Source organism: Xylocopa sonorina, chromosome 4, assembly GCF_050948175.1.
Source record: "Xylocopa sonorina isolate GNS202 chromosome 4, iyXylSono1_principal, whole genome shotgun sequence".
Taxonomy (NCBI): domain Eukaryota; kingdom Metazoa; phylum Arthropoda; class Insecta; order Hymenoptera; family Apidae; genus Xylocopa; species Xylocopa sonorina.
This window is the reverse complement of record NC_135196.1, coordinates 12,800,974-12,815,748: the sequence shown is the minus strand read 5'-3', so window position 1 is coordinate 12,815,748 and position 14,775 is coordinate 12,800,974. Positions and strand designations below refer to the sequence as shown.

Sequence of the window (14,775 nt, the reverse complement as noted above, 5' to 3'; positions counted from 1 at the left end):
ATTCTTCGACGCTATAGGTTATGCATTTTCGCATCGCAACGCCAGCTCTGAAAAATGCTGGAACTGCTGAGCAATCAGTGGCGCCATCTCTTTAAAGAGTGCTGAAACTAATAGCCGATTAGTTCCAGTACTTTACCAAGAGATGACGCCACCAGTCGACAGTATGTGGGTTTTTTGTCTTGTCCACGATATTTTCTTCTAATTAACTTTTGCTGAGGATGACTTTTATGTAACAAGTTTATTTAACAACAACAAGTCTTTACAATTAAGGTAATTTGAATTAGAAACTAAGAAATACAAATCTAGATTTGGCAAAGGCAAATTGTGATGTGTACTCTTTGATGGCGTAGAAATAAGTGAATAATTTGAAAAGCGTAGAAATTTGAAAGACGTCGTAAACGAGAGTCTCTTGTTTATAGATGACGTGAATGTGTCTGCTTATATGAAGAAGTCGGTAAAGTCAGTAACGCCACAAGTAGTTCACTTCGCTGTCGATAACGCTGTGCGACCAGTTTGAGCATTTTTCACAGAGATGGCGCCACGGGCGAGAATTATAACAAAAATTTCAATTATAATTAAAACTGAATTATTAATGAAATTTATTGAATTTTAAGGTGCACATTAACGTAATTAGACGTGTAATTCGTTGCGATAATTTAATCGAGCCCAGAAATTATTTTGCGATTACTTGTTAGTTTATCGTGGTGCCTGCCATATTCTATTCGTAGCGTCCTTCACAGTGTTCGATAGTATCGTACTACAGATACGTAGTTAATCACATTTCAGTTTCTGTACAAGTGAAAAACATGTCCAGGAAACGTAAATTACCGAACATCAAAGAAAGATGCCGTATTTGTCTCGTCGATAACGAATGTACGACTAACTTGTTCGACGAAGTTCTGCAATCAAAGCTGAGTAACCTGAGTAAATGCACATCCATCAATGTATGTTTACATCGCTTGTTTCAACTTTCGATGCTTATCTTTTTACCTTCCCCTATATTATAACTACGTATTCGCTGTTTAGATCAAAGACGAGCATGGCTTGCCGAATATTATCTGCCATGTATGCCTCTACAAGTTGGATATGTGGAACGAATTCAAGGAACAGTTTATACGATCGAATCAGATGTTGTTGAGCCAGCTAGAACTTGCAGAAACTTCTGACAGTAAAGTAAGATCATTCGTTCGAACGTTTATCCAATACTTTAATTACATTGATTAATACTTACGCATTATTTCATAAATCTTACGTTAGAATTCATCGTTAAAAAGATCCTACAACTTGCGAAATAGTCCCGAAGACAGTCTTTCAGACTCATCCGATAAGGTAACTCTACTTCCAATCATTTGTGTTCCCACAATAGTACGAGATTCGATCAGATCTTATTCATTTTAGAAGAAACGAAAGACAGACATACCGCCGTTGATACCTTTGGATAGCGTAACGGATCAAACGATACTCAAGGATGTGTATATATCGGAAGATGATGTTACATCTTCTAAGGATTCTTCCCAGAGAGCCCATGACGTTTCCAATGATGATAAATGTAAAAAGGACAAAGTGCAGGAGAATAAAGACGACGCTACCATGCAGTTGAAGCCAACTTTGGTTCCGATGAAGGTTAAACCGTTAATTGCCAGACGCAATATAACAGAACGGAGGAAGGCGTCTACGAAAAGGTGGGTCGCGAGGAAGAAGGCGCTTTTGGCAGCGACAGGTGAGAGCGTTTCAGATACAGATTCGATGGCATCGGATGATACACAGTTGTCGCCAGTTCAAAAGGCACGGGCGAAAACGAACATGGATAAAGAAGTCGAGGCGCGGAACAGATTAAACAGAACGTTGAAGGAGTTGGTAATCGACATGACGGATAAATATGGTATTGGCCGTGACAGAGACGATTTCATGAGCATAGATAGTGACTCTGATACGCGTAGATCGAAATCCCCTAAAGATTCCGATACCTCGTTAACCGAAGCTAAAGACATGTCTCCAAAAGAGTGTATCGATCAAGATGCGAATAAGAAGGAACAATTTTCTGAAGATTCGAAGGAAAAAGGAAATTCTCCTGCGTCGATGCCAGATAAAGCTGCCGAAGAGAAGTCGTTAAAAGCTAAAGATCAGACAGAAAACAGCGAGGACAGATTTACTCCGTGTTCGGTGAAGTCAGAGTTGGTAATTGGAGATGCTACGTATATTGTCACCTCCACGTTGATGCTCGCAGAGCCGCAGTATTTGAACGAAGCAAATCTAAACACTCTGTCGAAGGAGTTGAAAAACGATGGTGTCGAGCAAAGTTCCCAAGAGAAAAATACCGACATTATCGACGCTGTGCAACTTCGCAGAATAAATCCAGTCCCGATAGATGCGAACGATAAGAAATGCGTAGAAAGATGCTTGAACATAGAGGTTGAAGGGACGGAGATGGAAGCGTTGAAACGCGTGCAAGTTGAACTGGCTAATTTCGTGGAGAAAGAAATGAAGCACAGATTGTTCGGGGCGGATAACGACGATTTGAAGAACGATAATATAGGGAACATTTGTAAAAATTCGTATCAAACGCTGGATCAGCAATTGAAGAGTATAATTAAGAAGACGATCAAGAAAAATTTCGAGACGTCTATAATGAAGAGCTGCGGTTCGGATTTCGCTTCGAATACAGAGTCTGAAACGGTTTCCGCCGACTTCATAAAGGAGGCAATGAATTCGAAAAAATACCAGCCGATAGTTGCACTTAAACGTTTAGATATGTCGAAGGAAAGTAAAGTCAGAAATATCAATAACATGCACGTTTTAGTTAAGCGTACGGTGAAAAGTAAGCTTGGCGGACCATTTAGCATGGTGTCTCATAAAAGGCAAAGTGTGTTACCGATACGGTACAACGATTACAACACTTCTGCGTTGGATTCTGATTCGTATTTTTCCGATGAAATGGAATCGTCTGAAACGTCTAGGACCGAGAGTCATAATGCACAGAAACCGCTGGAAAATAAAGGGAAAAGCGATTCAATAAAACAAGCAGAGGAACCGAATGTTGTGGATTCTGGTGCACTAAAAAACGAGCACAAAATAGAAGTTCAAGAAAATATTTTCAAAGTAAGTTCGTCGCAAGGTGAGAAACACGTGTGCGGTGTATGCGAGCAATCGTTCGGCAACCGTAGCGATGCCGTGGCACACGCCCGAGTTCATAAAACGGAGGCTGCTTCTATGCCACGACAGGGCAAACACAAAATGATGCGATGCAAAAGATGCCACGAAATAGTCGAGGCTAGATTCGTGAAGGCTCACGTGTGCAAATCCACCAAGCAACAGATCCATAAATGTTACGTATGCAACTCGACATTCCGAACCGAGAAGCTTCTGGTGCGCCATTTAGAGAACCACGATCAATCGGAGTTTAACATAGAGAATATAACGAAGGGAGAAACTCAGAGATCAGCGAGTACGAACGCGTCGGGAAGTTTGAAAGAATCGTCGCATCAGAACTCTGAAAAGAGTCTGCTCTCGAAACAAAATCAACATAATTCTGGTAACGTTAAAGCCAAAACAGCCGATGCTCAGACTTCGGAGAAAGTTGGAACCATCAGAATAAGGGGGGATGTATTAGAAGTGGATAAGCCAAAGGAAACGTACACTTGCTTTGTCTGCGATAAAATATTTACAGACGAGGAGATATTGAAGGACCATTTGCAGAAGCATTGCGATGATATGAGCGAGGATGACCAGAGCCCTGGTAAAGAGCAGTTTCAGTGTGCGATTTGCGGGGACTCGCTAGACTCCGAGGATGCGCTCGAGGCACACGTTGAGAAACATCTGTTCGACGAAGAGGACGATAATCCGAATCTTATTAACATTGCCAATGAAACAGAGAACTCGAAAACCGATCCATTTCACTGTCTGCAATGCGCGGAAACGTTCAACTCAGAAATGTTACTGGAAATGCACATGCAAGCCCACGAGGAGGAGGCTGCGATAGCGGAATGGGAGAAGCAAGGAATAAAAGCTTACGAATATCAGTGCATGATATGCGATGAGTTATTCGAGACAGAAGAGGATTTATCGGAACACTTGGATGTACATAATGGAAACGCGTACGTTTGCCAATTATGCGATAAGCCATTCTCAAGTCTCGGTGACTTACAAAAGCACGTCGCGACTCATTAATAGAATTAATTTATGTAAAGTTATTTTTAAAGACATTTTTTTAAATCCATAGACTGAAACCTAACATTATAAACGTGTCCACGTATTAAGGAAACAAATGTTAAGTATAATCTTGGATGTAGTGCGTCTGGAGTTTTGTAATTTACAGTGTGATTGAACAAAGATTAACGCGGTTTTCTTTTCTCCTTTTCTTTTTTTTAATAGACATTTCGTTTGTTTGTAATTATAAATTGTTAAAAATACTATCATATGGTAGATATATAAAGGTGTATAATATTATGTATATTAATATACTAGAGTGTAAGAACAGTTTCTAAATATATGTACAAATTGCTTCCATGCCGTTGTCTATTGAACTTCATATATGCTTGCACGAACGACTTGCAAATGAGTATGATTTTATAGTAAGTTTCATAGCAATCTGAAATACAATTCATGTTCAGTAAGTACTGACCGTGTATACATAAATATATATATATAATTTTAGTTTCAACGTACACGAGTTTCAATACAAAGTTTTTCTTTTTTTTTCAAGTATGTAGCAGACTGGATCAGAAATAGGATCGATTGAAGAGACTGCTGTATATAAATTGTAGCCTGTTTTGTTGACTGAAATTTAATGAATATGCAAATATAATACGTTTTTATACGACATAACAGTTTCCGTTTCTTAATTTTCACACAAATAGCGCACGCTTCGATTATTCGGGTGAAAGCGTGATATCATTATTAGACAGATTTTCGTTATTTAATATATATGCGGATCTATCACGTCCCAATTCTTTGCAAAACTTAATTAGCATTTACGAAATTCATCGACATATTGTAACGTAAAAATAGTAGCAGCATCATGAGTCACGTATACTATTTCGTACGTATGCTATTTATTAAGTTATACATAGTAAATTTTATACACAAACTAGAATCTATTTAACAACATTATGGAATCATGAACACTCTTTACAGAAAGTAATAATTTTGGAGGACTAATGATATATAAACAACTACAAAAATCAGTCGCCGACTGAATTGTAAATGTTATTGTGTTCTACTATATTTACATAAATACTGGGGTATAGTGACACGTTATTTGCTCGTGAAGAATAACTAACACTTTATCACTATATATATATATATACCATAAAAACTTGACTCGGTTTTATAAATTGATCTCTCTGAGCGTTTTACGAAATCAAGATGTACCTAGACAGAGTGCGATAACACGAATAATGTAATCGAGCACAATTAAGATCCTCCGTCCGTAATCTCATAGTCTGTACAAATAACAAGTGATTTCGTGGCTCCTAACTGTTTCTTGAATTCGTATCATCGTATCGAAAACTATAAATGCTTTCTGTTTGAACCGTTTAAGTCTATATAGTTTGTTTGGTTTTACAATTATTCCGCAACATTGCTCTTCGTGTTAACTTAAAGTGTGTACTCGTGTACTAAAGATATTCTGAAGGTATGTATTCGTGAAAGTATACCGAGAGACCGATGATGGATGTTTAACATAAAGTAATATGCGCTGTAAAAGAATAAAACGTATTCAATTGGCCCTTCGATATATTTTGCGCTTTCGATTTCACATTTCTTAGGTCGTGTTATGCCTATTTAATCATTGTGTAGTTATAGGATATAGCGTTTCAGTGTTACGCACTTAATTTCATACAAAATCCTGTTGAATTTAATTAAGAATCGTATTACAATCTCATTTTCGTAGACAATAATTCAACATTGCTTCAATGTAAGAAGTTATTTACAAAAACATAACAACGAATTACTTTAACTTCTTATAAGCCAAGTATTTTCGTGTTATTAAAATTTTTAATTATAATGTATAATTAGAATTTCATATCTCATATGTAAATAATCCATTTCTTCTCAATCAACATTAGAACATTGTAATTATTCAAACAAAAAAAAAACAAAGAAATTGAATAGCTCTGGGTCCCAAATTTATTTTCTCCGTACATTTTATGTACGCACTTTTCGAGTGCTCTTTCCCTTCGCTTCTCGCGCTAATGCACTTCGAACATCATAAAAATCTAAACTCCGTTAAACAATTGCAACTTTACATACCGTTTAATGTTCTTAAATCTATTATATACAACGATACCATTTGGAAAGAATAGGTTTTTAATAGTATCATTCGGATAACAATAAATTAAATATACCTCTCATCGTGTTCGCCAAAATGTATAATAGCAACAATGCTAATAATAATGAGTCGGAGAATGTATGATTGTACATTACCTCGCGAAATCTAAACTTATGCTCGTGGTGTATGTTTTATCCATCTTGTCGTTTAGCGCTAATTTATAGAGATGGATGTACAGAATCTCAACTACCTACGGAAATACCATTACCCGCCAGAGTAAACAGTTTTCATTTCTCGATCGTTGAATTCCAATTGTTTACTCGTAACATTTAACAAGTAAAGGTGTATCGTATGATGTTCCACGCCATTTCTGTTTTCTCTTTTTTTTTTTTAGCGATCATCGTATATCATACACAAAATGAACGATCTCTAATATAGAGTCTCATATAACTCTTATCTAACGACATATACAAATTTTTCTTCCGTCAGCGAGCATGCTGTCTCATAGGAGAAATAAACGATGAAATAAAAATTTTGTTTCCCTTTTCTTCTGTACGTGTTAAGTAACTATCAGTGTTCATGAAATTTGGCTTCACGTGGTAATTTACGGAGACACAAGTTCTACGTAATTTGCAGGATAAAGGCCGACTCTACCGTCTTTTCGTCCTTTACACCATCCCTGCTCGTCCTCGTCCCCTAATTTGTCGAATACATCGCCTATAAAAGTACAATTAATCCCGTACAATCGTACAGCGTAAAAAGCGAGGGGCAGAAGATTATATTCACTAAAGTCTAGATAGAAATCCTTATACCTTGTTTAAAGCTAAGCTCGTCTTCCTCTGCTCCTTCGTAATCGTACAACGCACGTACGAGGACACCAGGTTCTCCATTATCCACCAATGGTTCCCCGCTGTCTTCATCCCATTCTTCTTCTTCAAATGGATTTGATTCTTGCTTTACATTTGTACCATTGCTGAAGAGAACGATTTCATATATAATTAGGATAAGTAGAAGTATTTCAAGCGATGAACTTAAGTAAGATATAGCTGTGATTCGTTTAATTAACTGGGACTCGTTGTATTTAGTCAAGCCGCTGTACTTGAGCGCTCGTTTGAAGTACTCACGTAATTGTGGAGGTCCTGTTCACCGTATTACTGTCGTGATTATTTTTTTCCGAAGAATGCTTGCTAGAACTAATCGTGTCGGTTTTGTTATCCCCGTGGCCAACATCCGTCGATATTACTCTTGAACTGGGCTTCGATTTTGATTTATTATTAACTGGTGGGTACTCCTACATCGACGGGAAATCACCATGTTAAAAATGTATCGAGGTAGATCGCTCCAAGATTTCGAACTACAGACTTACGAATTAATGCTTCATTGTAAATACGAGCGTAATTGTAATCAGATTTGCAATGTTATCCTTAAATCATGCGTGCAACCAACTGTGAGCGAGTCACTGAAGTATTATTCGCATTTAATATGACAACCGTGTAACACAATTATTGTTATTTCTAAGCCGAGTTTATTTTACTTGAAATATTCATCGCTTTTGAGATGTGATCTTCGTGAATTTTGTTCGTGTTCGTACATCATGCGATAATGAATGTGACGATCGATGGACGGAGGTCGTATTTATGGGTGTGACAATTTTCCGCGTGCGAATTAATTGCGGAAATGATTTCTGGTTGCAAGCATGGTCCGTTTACGCTCGATTTCGATTTCATTTGACGGTGAACGATTACGTATCGAGGAATAATGAGACACAATGCGTTTGTATGCGTACGAATGGGTATGGAGCGAATTTACAGTCGATTCAATTGTGTAATGTCATAGATTTTCCAATGCAATTTCGATTGTACGATAATGCATAATATTATTATCGTTACGAGTTAAGTAATCTAATAGAAACTTCATGGAAATATTTTACAAGATTTTACACGTACAATTCATTCTTGAAACTCTTCAGAGCATTACCATATGTAATGTCGGTTCGCTAATCTTACTCATTTACGATCACCTGCATAATCGGGGCTCGTTCAATTCATCACGTGTATAAATAGACTTTAAAGCGACCTTCTACAATATTACATTGCTAGATATTCATACAATACAAACGTTTAAATATTCCTTTTACATCGGACAAAGAAATGATACCACATTTTTTTAATCAGCTCAGCTTAGACAGCTTAGACAGCTGAAATCTCATCGTAAATTCGCTCCAGCATCGAACGGTGATATCATGCTTACATGACTGGTGTCCGTAATATTGTATATTACTCAAAATATTCATTGCATTTTAATCGTAAAACACTAGATACATTATAATCCTTATTTTTATTCGTAGAGCACCGACGATCCTGGCCAAAATAAGTAGGACAGGATATTCTTCATTGAATCACACCGTCGTGTTGCGATTCTTATGTAAATTGGCGAATGGTGCAATAAATATTTCCAGTACTCTACCGTGGATCTGCGATTACGTGCAAGAACACAGAAGCGCATAGCGGGTAACAGTTAATTCAGTTAAGTTAAGCGAGCGCAGAAGCTGAAAAAGGAAACCAATCCTCGGTGACCTCGTCGTGATTGCCCGTTACGACGCTATTTCGTGGTTCTCGCTCGATAAAAAAAAAAAAAGGGAAGAAAAGCTTGATCCTCTCTCTCTCTCCCTCTTTCTTTTTTCTGTCTAACTAAGCGTGCCTCTGGGCACACGTACGCACGGGCAAAGAGGAGAATCGGTATTGTAAAACATAACAAAACTTTACATGCACATCCTCGCCGACCGGGCGTTGATTGATGAGCGTGATGGAGCCAGCCGGAAGCGCTTCCTTCGACTTGGCGCCCTTGGTGATGTCACGGAACTCCTCTGTGTAGTCCTGCGTAATAGCAACGCACCAAAAGAAAAAAAAAACAATCACATGCATGCATTCCGGAGAATTGTTCGATCGCCTCGGAGGGGGTGTACACTTTTTTAGTTTCTTTTTTTGTTATCATTTCTTTTGATTTATACGGATCACTCTGCGTTCGTTGGTTCGATTAACCAACATTTGAGAAGAAGAATTGCTAATTAAAGACGAAAGTTGACGAAAGTAGGTGTATTTGTTTTTTTCTTTCACTTTCATGAACGGAAAATAGGTCAATGTATTATATGTGAAAATTGTTATAGAAACTTAGAACATGGATTGCGTATCGTACTTAAAAATTTCCGTAGCCGGAGTATCGTAACTTGTAGCGGGATTGTTTCACACGAAAAATATCGAGGATATACAGAATATAACTAACGGACGGAGTATTAATGCAGTTATAAAAGGGGAAGGTACAAGAGTAATGTTCAGTACACGCTACGTCTATGTTTTCTAACATCAGATCTCCAACCAATCAGCAAGATGTTCTTACATGCGATAAAGAATAGAATGTTTGCAAGGCGTGAATTTATGTATTATCATCTCACCTCGAACTGCGGCCAGTTCATAGCCATATTTACACCGTGGTTGTTCGACCACCACTTCAGATCCTTCTCATGGTCCGCGTTATTGATCGTATGGTAAAACTCTTCGTATATTTGTGGAAGTCTGTAAACGGAAACACGAGAACGTGGAGATTATTCTTTAGAGCATGAAAACTGAAAATTTCAGATTTGGGTTCCGAGGAGGAACGTGTAAATTACATCGGATCCTGTGATATATTCAGACATTTGTGGATGCCGAAGAGAACGTCCTTGAAGAACTGAAGCCGCTGCGCCTCCATTTCCTGGCACTTCTCGAACACTTGTGTCATGTCCTCCATGTATTTCGGGTTGTACTGGTTAATTTCCTGCAACGCCGCCTCGTACTTCTCTTTCGCCTTCTGGACCTCCTCCTTCGTCTTTTGCACCCTGTCCTGCATCTTCTTCACCTACCGATTAGAATACGAGCTCGATAAGTGTTACGCGTGGGTTCAACGGTTCTACGCGATCCTGGCTACATTGAAGGTAAAGCAAATTGGCAAGCCAGAGAAACGGAACTCGATTTCGCGTCGGCAGAATCGATAAATCGTCGCGATGGTTCGTTGGAAGCGATTGTTCCAGTATTTTGAGCGTCGAGACGCGTTCTGAGTGATGTGTTGTCCGCGACATTTCCAATTTTTTACCTTCAAGCTTACCCAGCGTACAAGTGTGACAGGCAAAGGATACCAAATCTAAGCGTGTTCTCTATACATACATTGGTACAATAGTTAATAAGAAGCAGGTACTGGAGCTACGGGTGCGAAAAAAGAATTGTAGCAAAGTATACAGGAGTGTGTAAGAAACGTTCCTTGTTGCTGGTTCTATAGTGGTATGTTGTATCTTACACTTGTGTAAGCATATTGTCACAATACCGTGGTACGTAGGACTCGCTTCAAGGATTGATTAAATCATCCGAACGCGATGGAAAAAAGTTCGTATGAATGTATGTACGTCCTATACGACCTGGTTTATTAGATACAGCGAGATTTATGTTCTGTCATTTCATATCTGATTACCTTCAGAGGAGCTACTTAAAATGATTGCCTTTCATTTCAACGCAATGCCAGGGTGGCGATACCTTGTTAGCGATCTATACCCATTCTTTCAGTATTCTCATTTTGTTTGATTCAAATTGATTGGTATTAATGGTCAGCGTAATTTGATTTAGCGAGACGGAAGTGGTTTAGTAGATCGACGGCTCGCAGTTTATTGAAATTGCGAGTCTGTAATTAAAGAAAGTAGCTGGCGAAGCGACTAAGACGCGAGACGAGGATTCAGGTTTGATGCGTGTTAGAAAAGATGGGATGGAGGGAAAATTTTCTGCTGAAACGTACATTAGGATACTGTAATTTACTTTTAAGCGGTGGTAACGAGCAAGCATCGAGCGCCGATACAAAGTGTGTCTCGTAATTTCGTACGAAAGAATCGACTGCGCTGGAATTTGGTTAAAAACATAAGCGTTGATCCCGTTAAAGAGAAAAGGTAGTTTCCGCGTGAAAGATTCCTAACGGCAGTTTAATTCTTTCAATTATCATGCACTTTCTGGCCAGTTGTTGGCTTTATCAATTATATATGAACGCAATTAATCGCTTCTCCGATTGTTCCCATTACACGAATTGGTTCTACAGTTTCTCGAGCGTATCTTTGAACATCGAATGACTAAATTGAACCGAATTAGACTATCGACATCGTCTAATCGTTAAACCATTGGGAACGCGTTGACTCGAAAGGCTCGATGTTTGCGTGATACAATTGCTCGTGTTTAAAAAGCTTGAGACACAGAGAGTTTGCTTACCAGCAGAGCTTTCTGTAATGAAAGAAACGAGAGAACGTTAATCGACATACATGCCACATGCAGTATTATTATACATACAAGCTGAACGTCTCCTATTTTAGATTTCCTAAAGGCTTTTCGTATTCTGAGGCCCCATGCATCACATCCACAAATTGTCATCTAAAAACGTCGTTAGCCTTTTTTCAGATGATCGCCGGATCGTACGGCGATTTTAAACGTCTTTCGAACATTTCCAGCCGTACTACAATACCATCTCCCGCAATTTACACTTCTACAATACGAATGCTTCACACCAGACTTCGAAACGTTCATAAGACAATAAAACGAATGTACCGAAAGTAAAAAAGAAAAAAAAGTAATTTTGTGCATACTTGTAATTTAATTTCCAATTAATTATTCGTAGTTACTCAATATTTAATGATAAACGTAAAGCGCGTAAGGTAAGACTGATCTATAAGTTATGATAGAAACGTGCAAGGAGGAAATCGTTCAGGTATCCACGAAAATCTGAAAAGCGTTTCGTGGCAACGAAAAAAAAGAGTAAAAAAAAAATGAAAACAAAAATGAACAAATATCGACGAATATCGAGGTCACAGGACAACACGGCATGCAGATTTTCGATAAAGATTAATACACGAGAGTTGTTTGTTTTAACATACGTTTTCAGAGCCTCGGGCCATCTGTAAATAATACTTGCTAAAGAACAACAATATCTACTTGTATGTTGAGCCGCGAGTGCGTGATCGAGATGCATATCAATATAAATGTATCGCACACATGTACACATAATGTCATTATGTGTTTACGTGTGGACGCGCCATTATGTTTCCTCAAAAGTACTGTCGCTTCGAAAAGGATAGAATCTTTCGAATCTATAATTTCATACGAATCTATACGATCAGCTGTACACATCTATCTTCATTTTTTCTAGTCGATACGTCTAAAGTAGTTCGAAAATCTCTCGCGTCAGAGCGAGAAATATTCTTTGCAAATTCTGTTCAAATTATCTACTCATAATGTTAACGAAAGTATCGACGATACATCAACGGATGAATTGAGAGAAGATAATCTTCAAACTGTTCTTGACTAGTCTCTTAAAAGTGTCACGAAGTGACGTAAGAAATTACAGCCCCCTTTGAACTGCTCCATTCATGACAGTGAAATGGTCGCTCGCTAAAGTACGAACCTTTTGAAAGCGAGCAGAATGACAATCGCTGCGATTCAAATAGGTAAACGTAACGGATTGCGCTAATCGTCGATAACGTACAAGAGCGAGGACGACGTAACGCGTTCATTACTATAATCGACATTGATGAACGACTATCGTTTTACCTGGTCAGGGGAAAGTGAACTGTCCGCAGAGGCGTTCCTCTCCATGTTCGCCGCGGTCCGCTCCGTTTTGCAGCTATTGTGATACTCGGACTTGGCTTTTTCCACCTTCTGCAGAAGCTTCGCCCAAGGCTTCTGGGCCTTCTTGAACGCGTCCTCCATCTCCTTCCGCTCCTTCAGCGTCATCATCGACTGTAATCGAACGACATCCAAGTGTGCAACATATAAACGACTATTACGTAAACCTACACGGGAAAAGAAATGCTTAGAACTAGACGAACGATCTCGAGGATGTGAAATTTCAAGACTCCACGTTATTCAATTATTCGAGTATTCGATGAAGATGTTGAAAAAGTTTTAAGACCAACAGAATGAAATAATGATAGACCACGATGGTGAATTACTTTCGCGAATACTTTCACGTTTGCAAAACCGACATCGGTTTCCCACCGACATAGTAGACGTATATAAAAAGTAAGTGCAGTGTAACTGAAGCGATACCCCCGAGTTCTTAAAGTAAGAAGAAGAGGAAGAAAAAAAAGGAAACTAGAGAAGAAAGAAGAGGCAGACTTTCATCTCGATACGTCAGGCATCGTCTGTTCGAGGAACCGACACGCACGCACCTTGTGATAGGTCTCCTTCTGCCACGTTTTCACCTGGTGAATGATATCGTTGCACAGATTCTCTTTGACCCTGAGGTGAAGATCGCACAGCCTCTCCGACTCGACGAGGACGCCTTTCCACGCTGCTTCCGTGGTTCCGTATTCAGGCCCTTTCTCGATCTTGTCGTTCCAATTTTTCGACCAATTCTTCAACGCTTTCGCGTAACTCTTCTCGATCTCCGCCCTCTCCTGGACGAGGGCTATCAAGCTGTCGCAGAGCTTGTGTCCATCCTCGATCCTTTTGGTCGTCCGTTTGTAGTTGCCCGGCTCCCAAAAGGAGTCCGAGGTTGCTATCAGCATGTTGTCGTCGCTGTGATGTGACATCCTAGCCTAAGTCGAGAAATTCCTTTCGCCTGCAATTAAAATATCGCAGCGATTAATCGACAATGTCAACGTAAACGCGAGGAAGAAACGAACGGAACTGTATCGCGCCAGAAGAGGAGCGCGAAACTCGAATTTCTGCCTGACGCGAGCAATCTGGAGCAACGATTAATTGAATTACGCATCGACAGCCGTCCCAATTCGATATCCAATAGTCGGTAATTGTTACAAATCCGTGTTCACGGTACCTACTTGCCAATGCTCCTCCGGCTTGCAAAGTAAAAATGATACGTTGCAAGAAATGGTAATTGACAGTTTCCACGGAGCGGAATGGGTACAAATAAGCACGCGAGGTGTATCGTTAGCGGATGGAAAAGTGTTAATATCGACGCAGCGATAAATCGCAGATCTCCCCGGACTTTCCACGAGTAATGCACATCGATCGCAGCTGGAATGAAAATCTTGACTGGCGGCGACGAAATATGCAATTTGTCGGATCAACAGTATCGGCAATTAGCTGGAATAGCCCTGCGGGCTAGCATCCCTCAAATCTAGCGCGCATGCAAATTCAATTTCGCATCGTTGCTCAGCTAATGAAACTTTGTGGCTTCTGCGATCGAACAGTGTCCAGCAGCGACGCGTATATGTGCATTTCACCGTGTCTGGATATCGTTCATTTGATCCTCTTCGTAAAATGCAAATATTTCTCATTTTTCTTTATTTCGTTGCTCATAATTTTTGGCAATTTTACTATCGACGCGTACGAGGGTATCATTGGCATTCCGCCAATAATTTGTCCAGTGTCGAAAGCTTTGGAGAAAGTACGGACGAATTATGTCCGACGAGTCGAGAACCACTGCCTCGTGAATTATTGTAGACTTCTTGGTATAGAAAAGAAACGCGAAAGAAATTCATT

General features: G+C 39.3%; 2 protein-coding genes across 9 annotated transcripts in view; one reads left to right on the top strand and one right to left on the bottom strand.

The window, feature by feature from the left end:
* Nucleotides 1–561: 561 nt before the first annotated feature.
* On the top strand, nucleotides 562–4,508 carry LOC143422809 (uncharacterized). 3 transcript variants are annotated; one of them, XM_076893735.1, is made up of 5 exons: nucleotides 562–614; nucleotides 787–944; nucleotides 1,027–1,173; nucleotides 1,258–1,329; nucleotides 1,399–4,508. In XM_076893735.1, exons 2-5 carry the CDS (start codon nucleotides 807–809, stop codon nucleotides 4,165–4,167), a joined length of 3,126 nt encoding a protein of 1,041 aa, XP_076749850.1. In that variant the 5' UTR covers nucleotides 562–614; nucleotides 787–806; the 3' UTR covers nucleotides 4,168–4,508. The 3 variants fall into 3 exon arrangements, with proteins under 3 accessions (XP_076749850.1, XP_076749851.1, XP_076749849.1); XM_076893736.1 differs by lacking the exon at nucleotides 562–614 and having other exon boundaries at nucleotides 716–944; nucleotides 1,402–4,508; XM_076893734.1 differs by lacking the exon at nucleotides 562–614 and having other exon boundaries at nucleotides 716–944.
* Nucleotides 4,509–4,751: 243 nt separating this feature from the next.
* Synd (protein kinase C and casein kinase substrate in neurons protein Synd) overlaps nucleotides 4,752–14,775 on the bottom strand; it is a 39,952-nt gene continuing 29,928 nt past the window's right edge. For 2 of the 6 annotated variants that reach the window (XM_076893576.1, XM_076893577.1), the window contains exons 2-12: nucleotides 13,500–13,891; nucleotides 12,880–13,068; nucleotides 12,207–12,227; nucleotides 11,626–11,706; nucleotides 11,548–11,559; nucleotides 9,936–10,162; nucleotides 9,720–9,840; nucleotides 9,034–9,144; nucleotides 7,393–7,559; nucleotides 7,081–7,241; nucleotides 4,752–6,985 (exon numbers count right to left, since the gene is read on the bottom strand). In XM_076893576.1, the coding sequence (XP_076749691.1) occupies nucleotides 6,873–6,985; nucleotides 7,081–7,241; nucleotides 7,393–7,559; nucleotides 9,034–9,144; nucleotides 9,720–9,840; nucleotides 9,936–10,162; nucleotides 11,548–11,559; nucleotides 11,626–11,706; nucleotides 12,207–12,227; nucleotides 12,880–13,068; nucleotides 13,500–13,862 (1,566 nt within the window). In that variant the 5' untranslated portion in view covers nucleotides 13,863–13,891 and the 3' untranslated portion in view covers nucleotides 4,752–6,872. The remainder of the gene's footprint in view (nucleotides 6,986–7,080; nucleotides 7,242–7,392; nucleotides 7,560–9,033; nucleotides 9,145–9,719; nucleotides 9,841–9,935; nucleotides 10,163–11,547; nucleotides 11,560–11,625; nucleotides 11,707–12,206; nucleotides 12,228–12,879; nucleotides 13,069–13,499; nucleotides 13,892–14,775) is intronic. The other 4 variants (XM_076893580.1, XM_076893578.1, XM_076893579.1 and 1 more) reach the window with 4 other exon arrangements.

What these genes read in the sequence shown, in the direction of transcription:
- LOC143422809 (XM_076893735.1), top strand. Translation starts at nt 807, where the DNA reads ATGTCCAGGAAACGTAAATTACCGAACATCAAAGAAAGATGCCGTATT. An exon ending in CAGAAACTTCTGACAGTAAA is followed by an intron (nt 1,174 to 1,257) that starts GTAAGATCATTC and finishes ATCTTACGTTAG; the next exon opens with AATTCATCGTTAAAAAGATC. An exon ending in TTTCAGACTCATCCGATAAG is followed by an intron (nt 1,330 to 1,398) that starts GTAACTCTACTT and finishes TATTCATTTTAG; the next exon opens with AAGAAACGAAAGACAGACAT.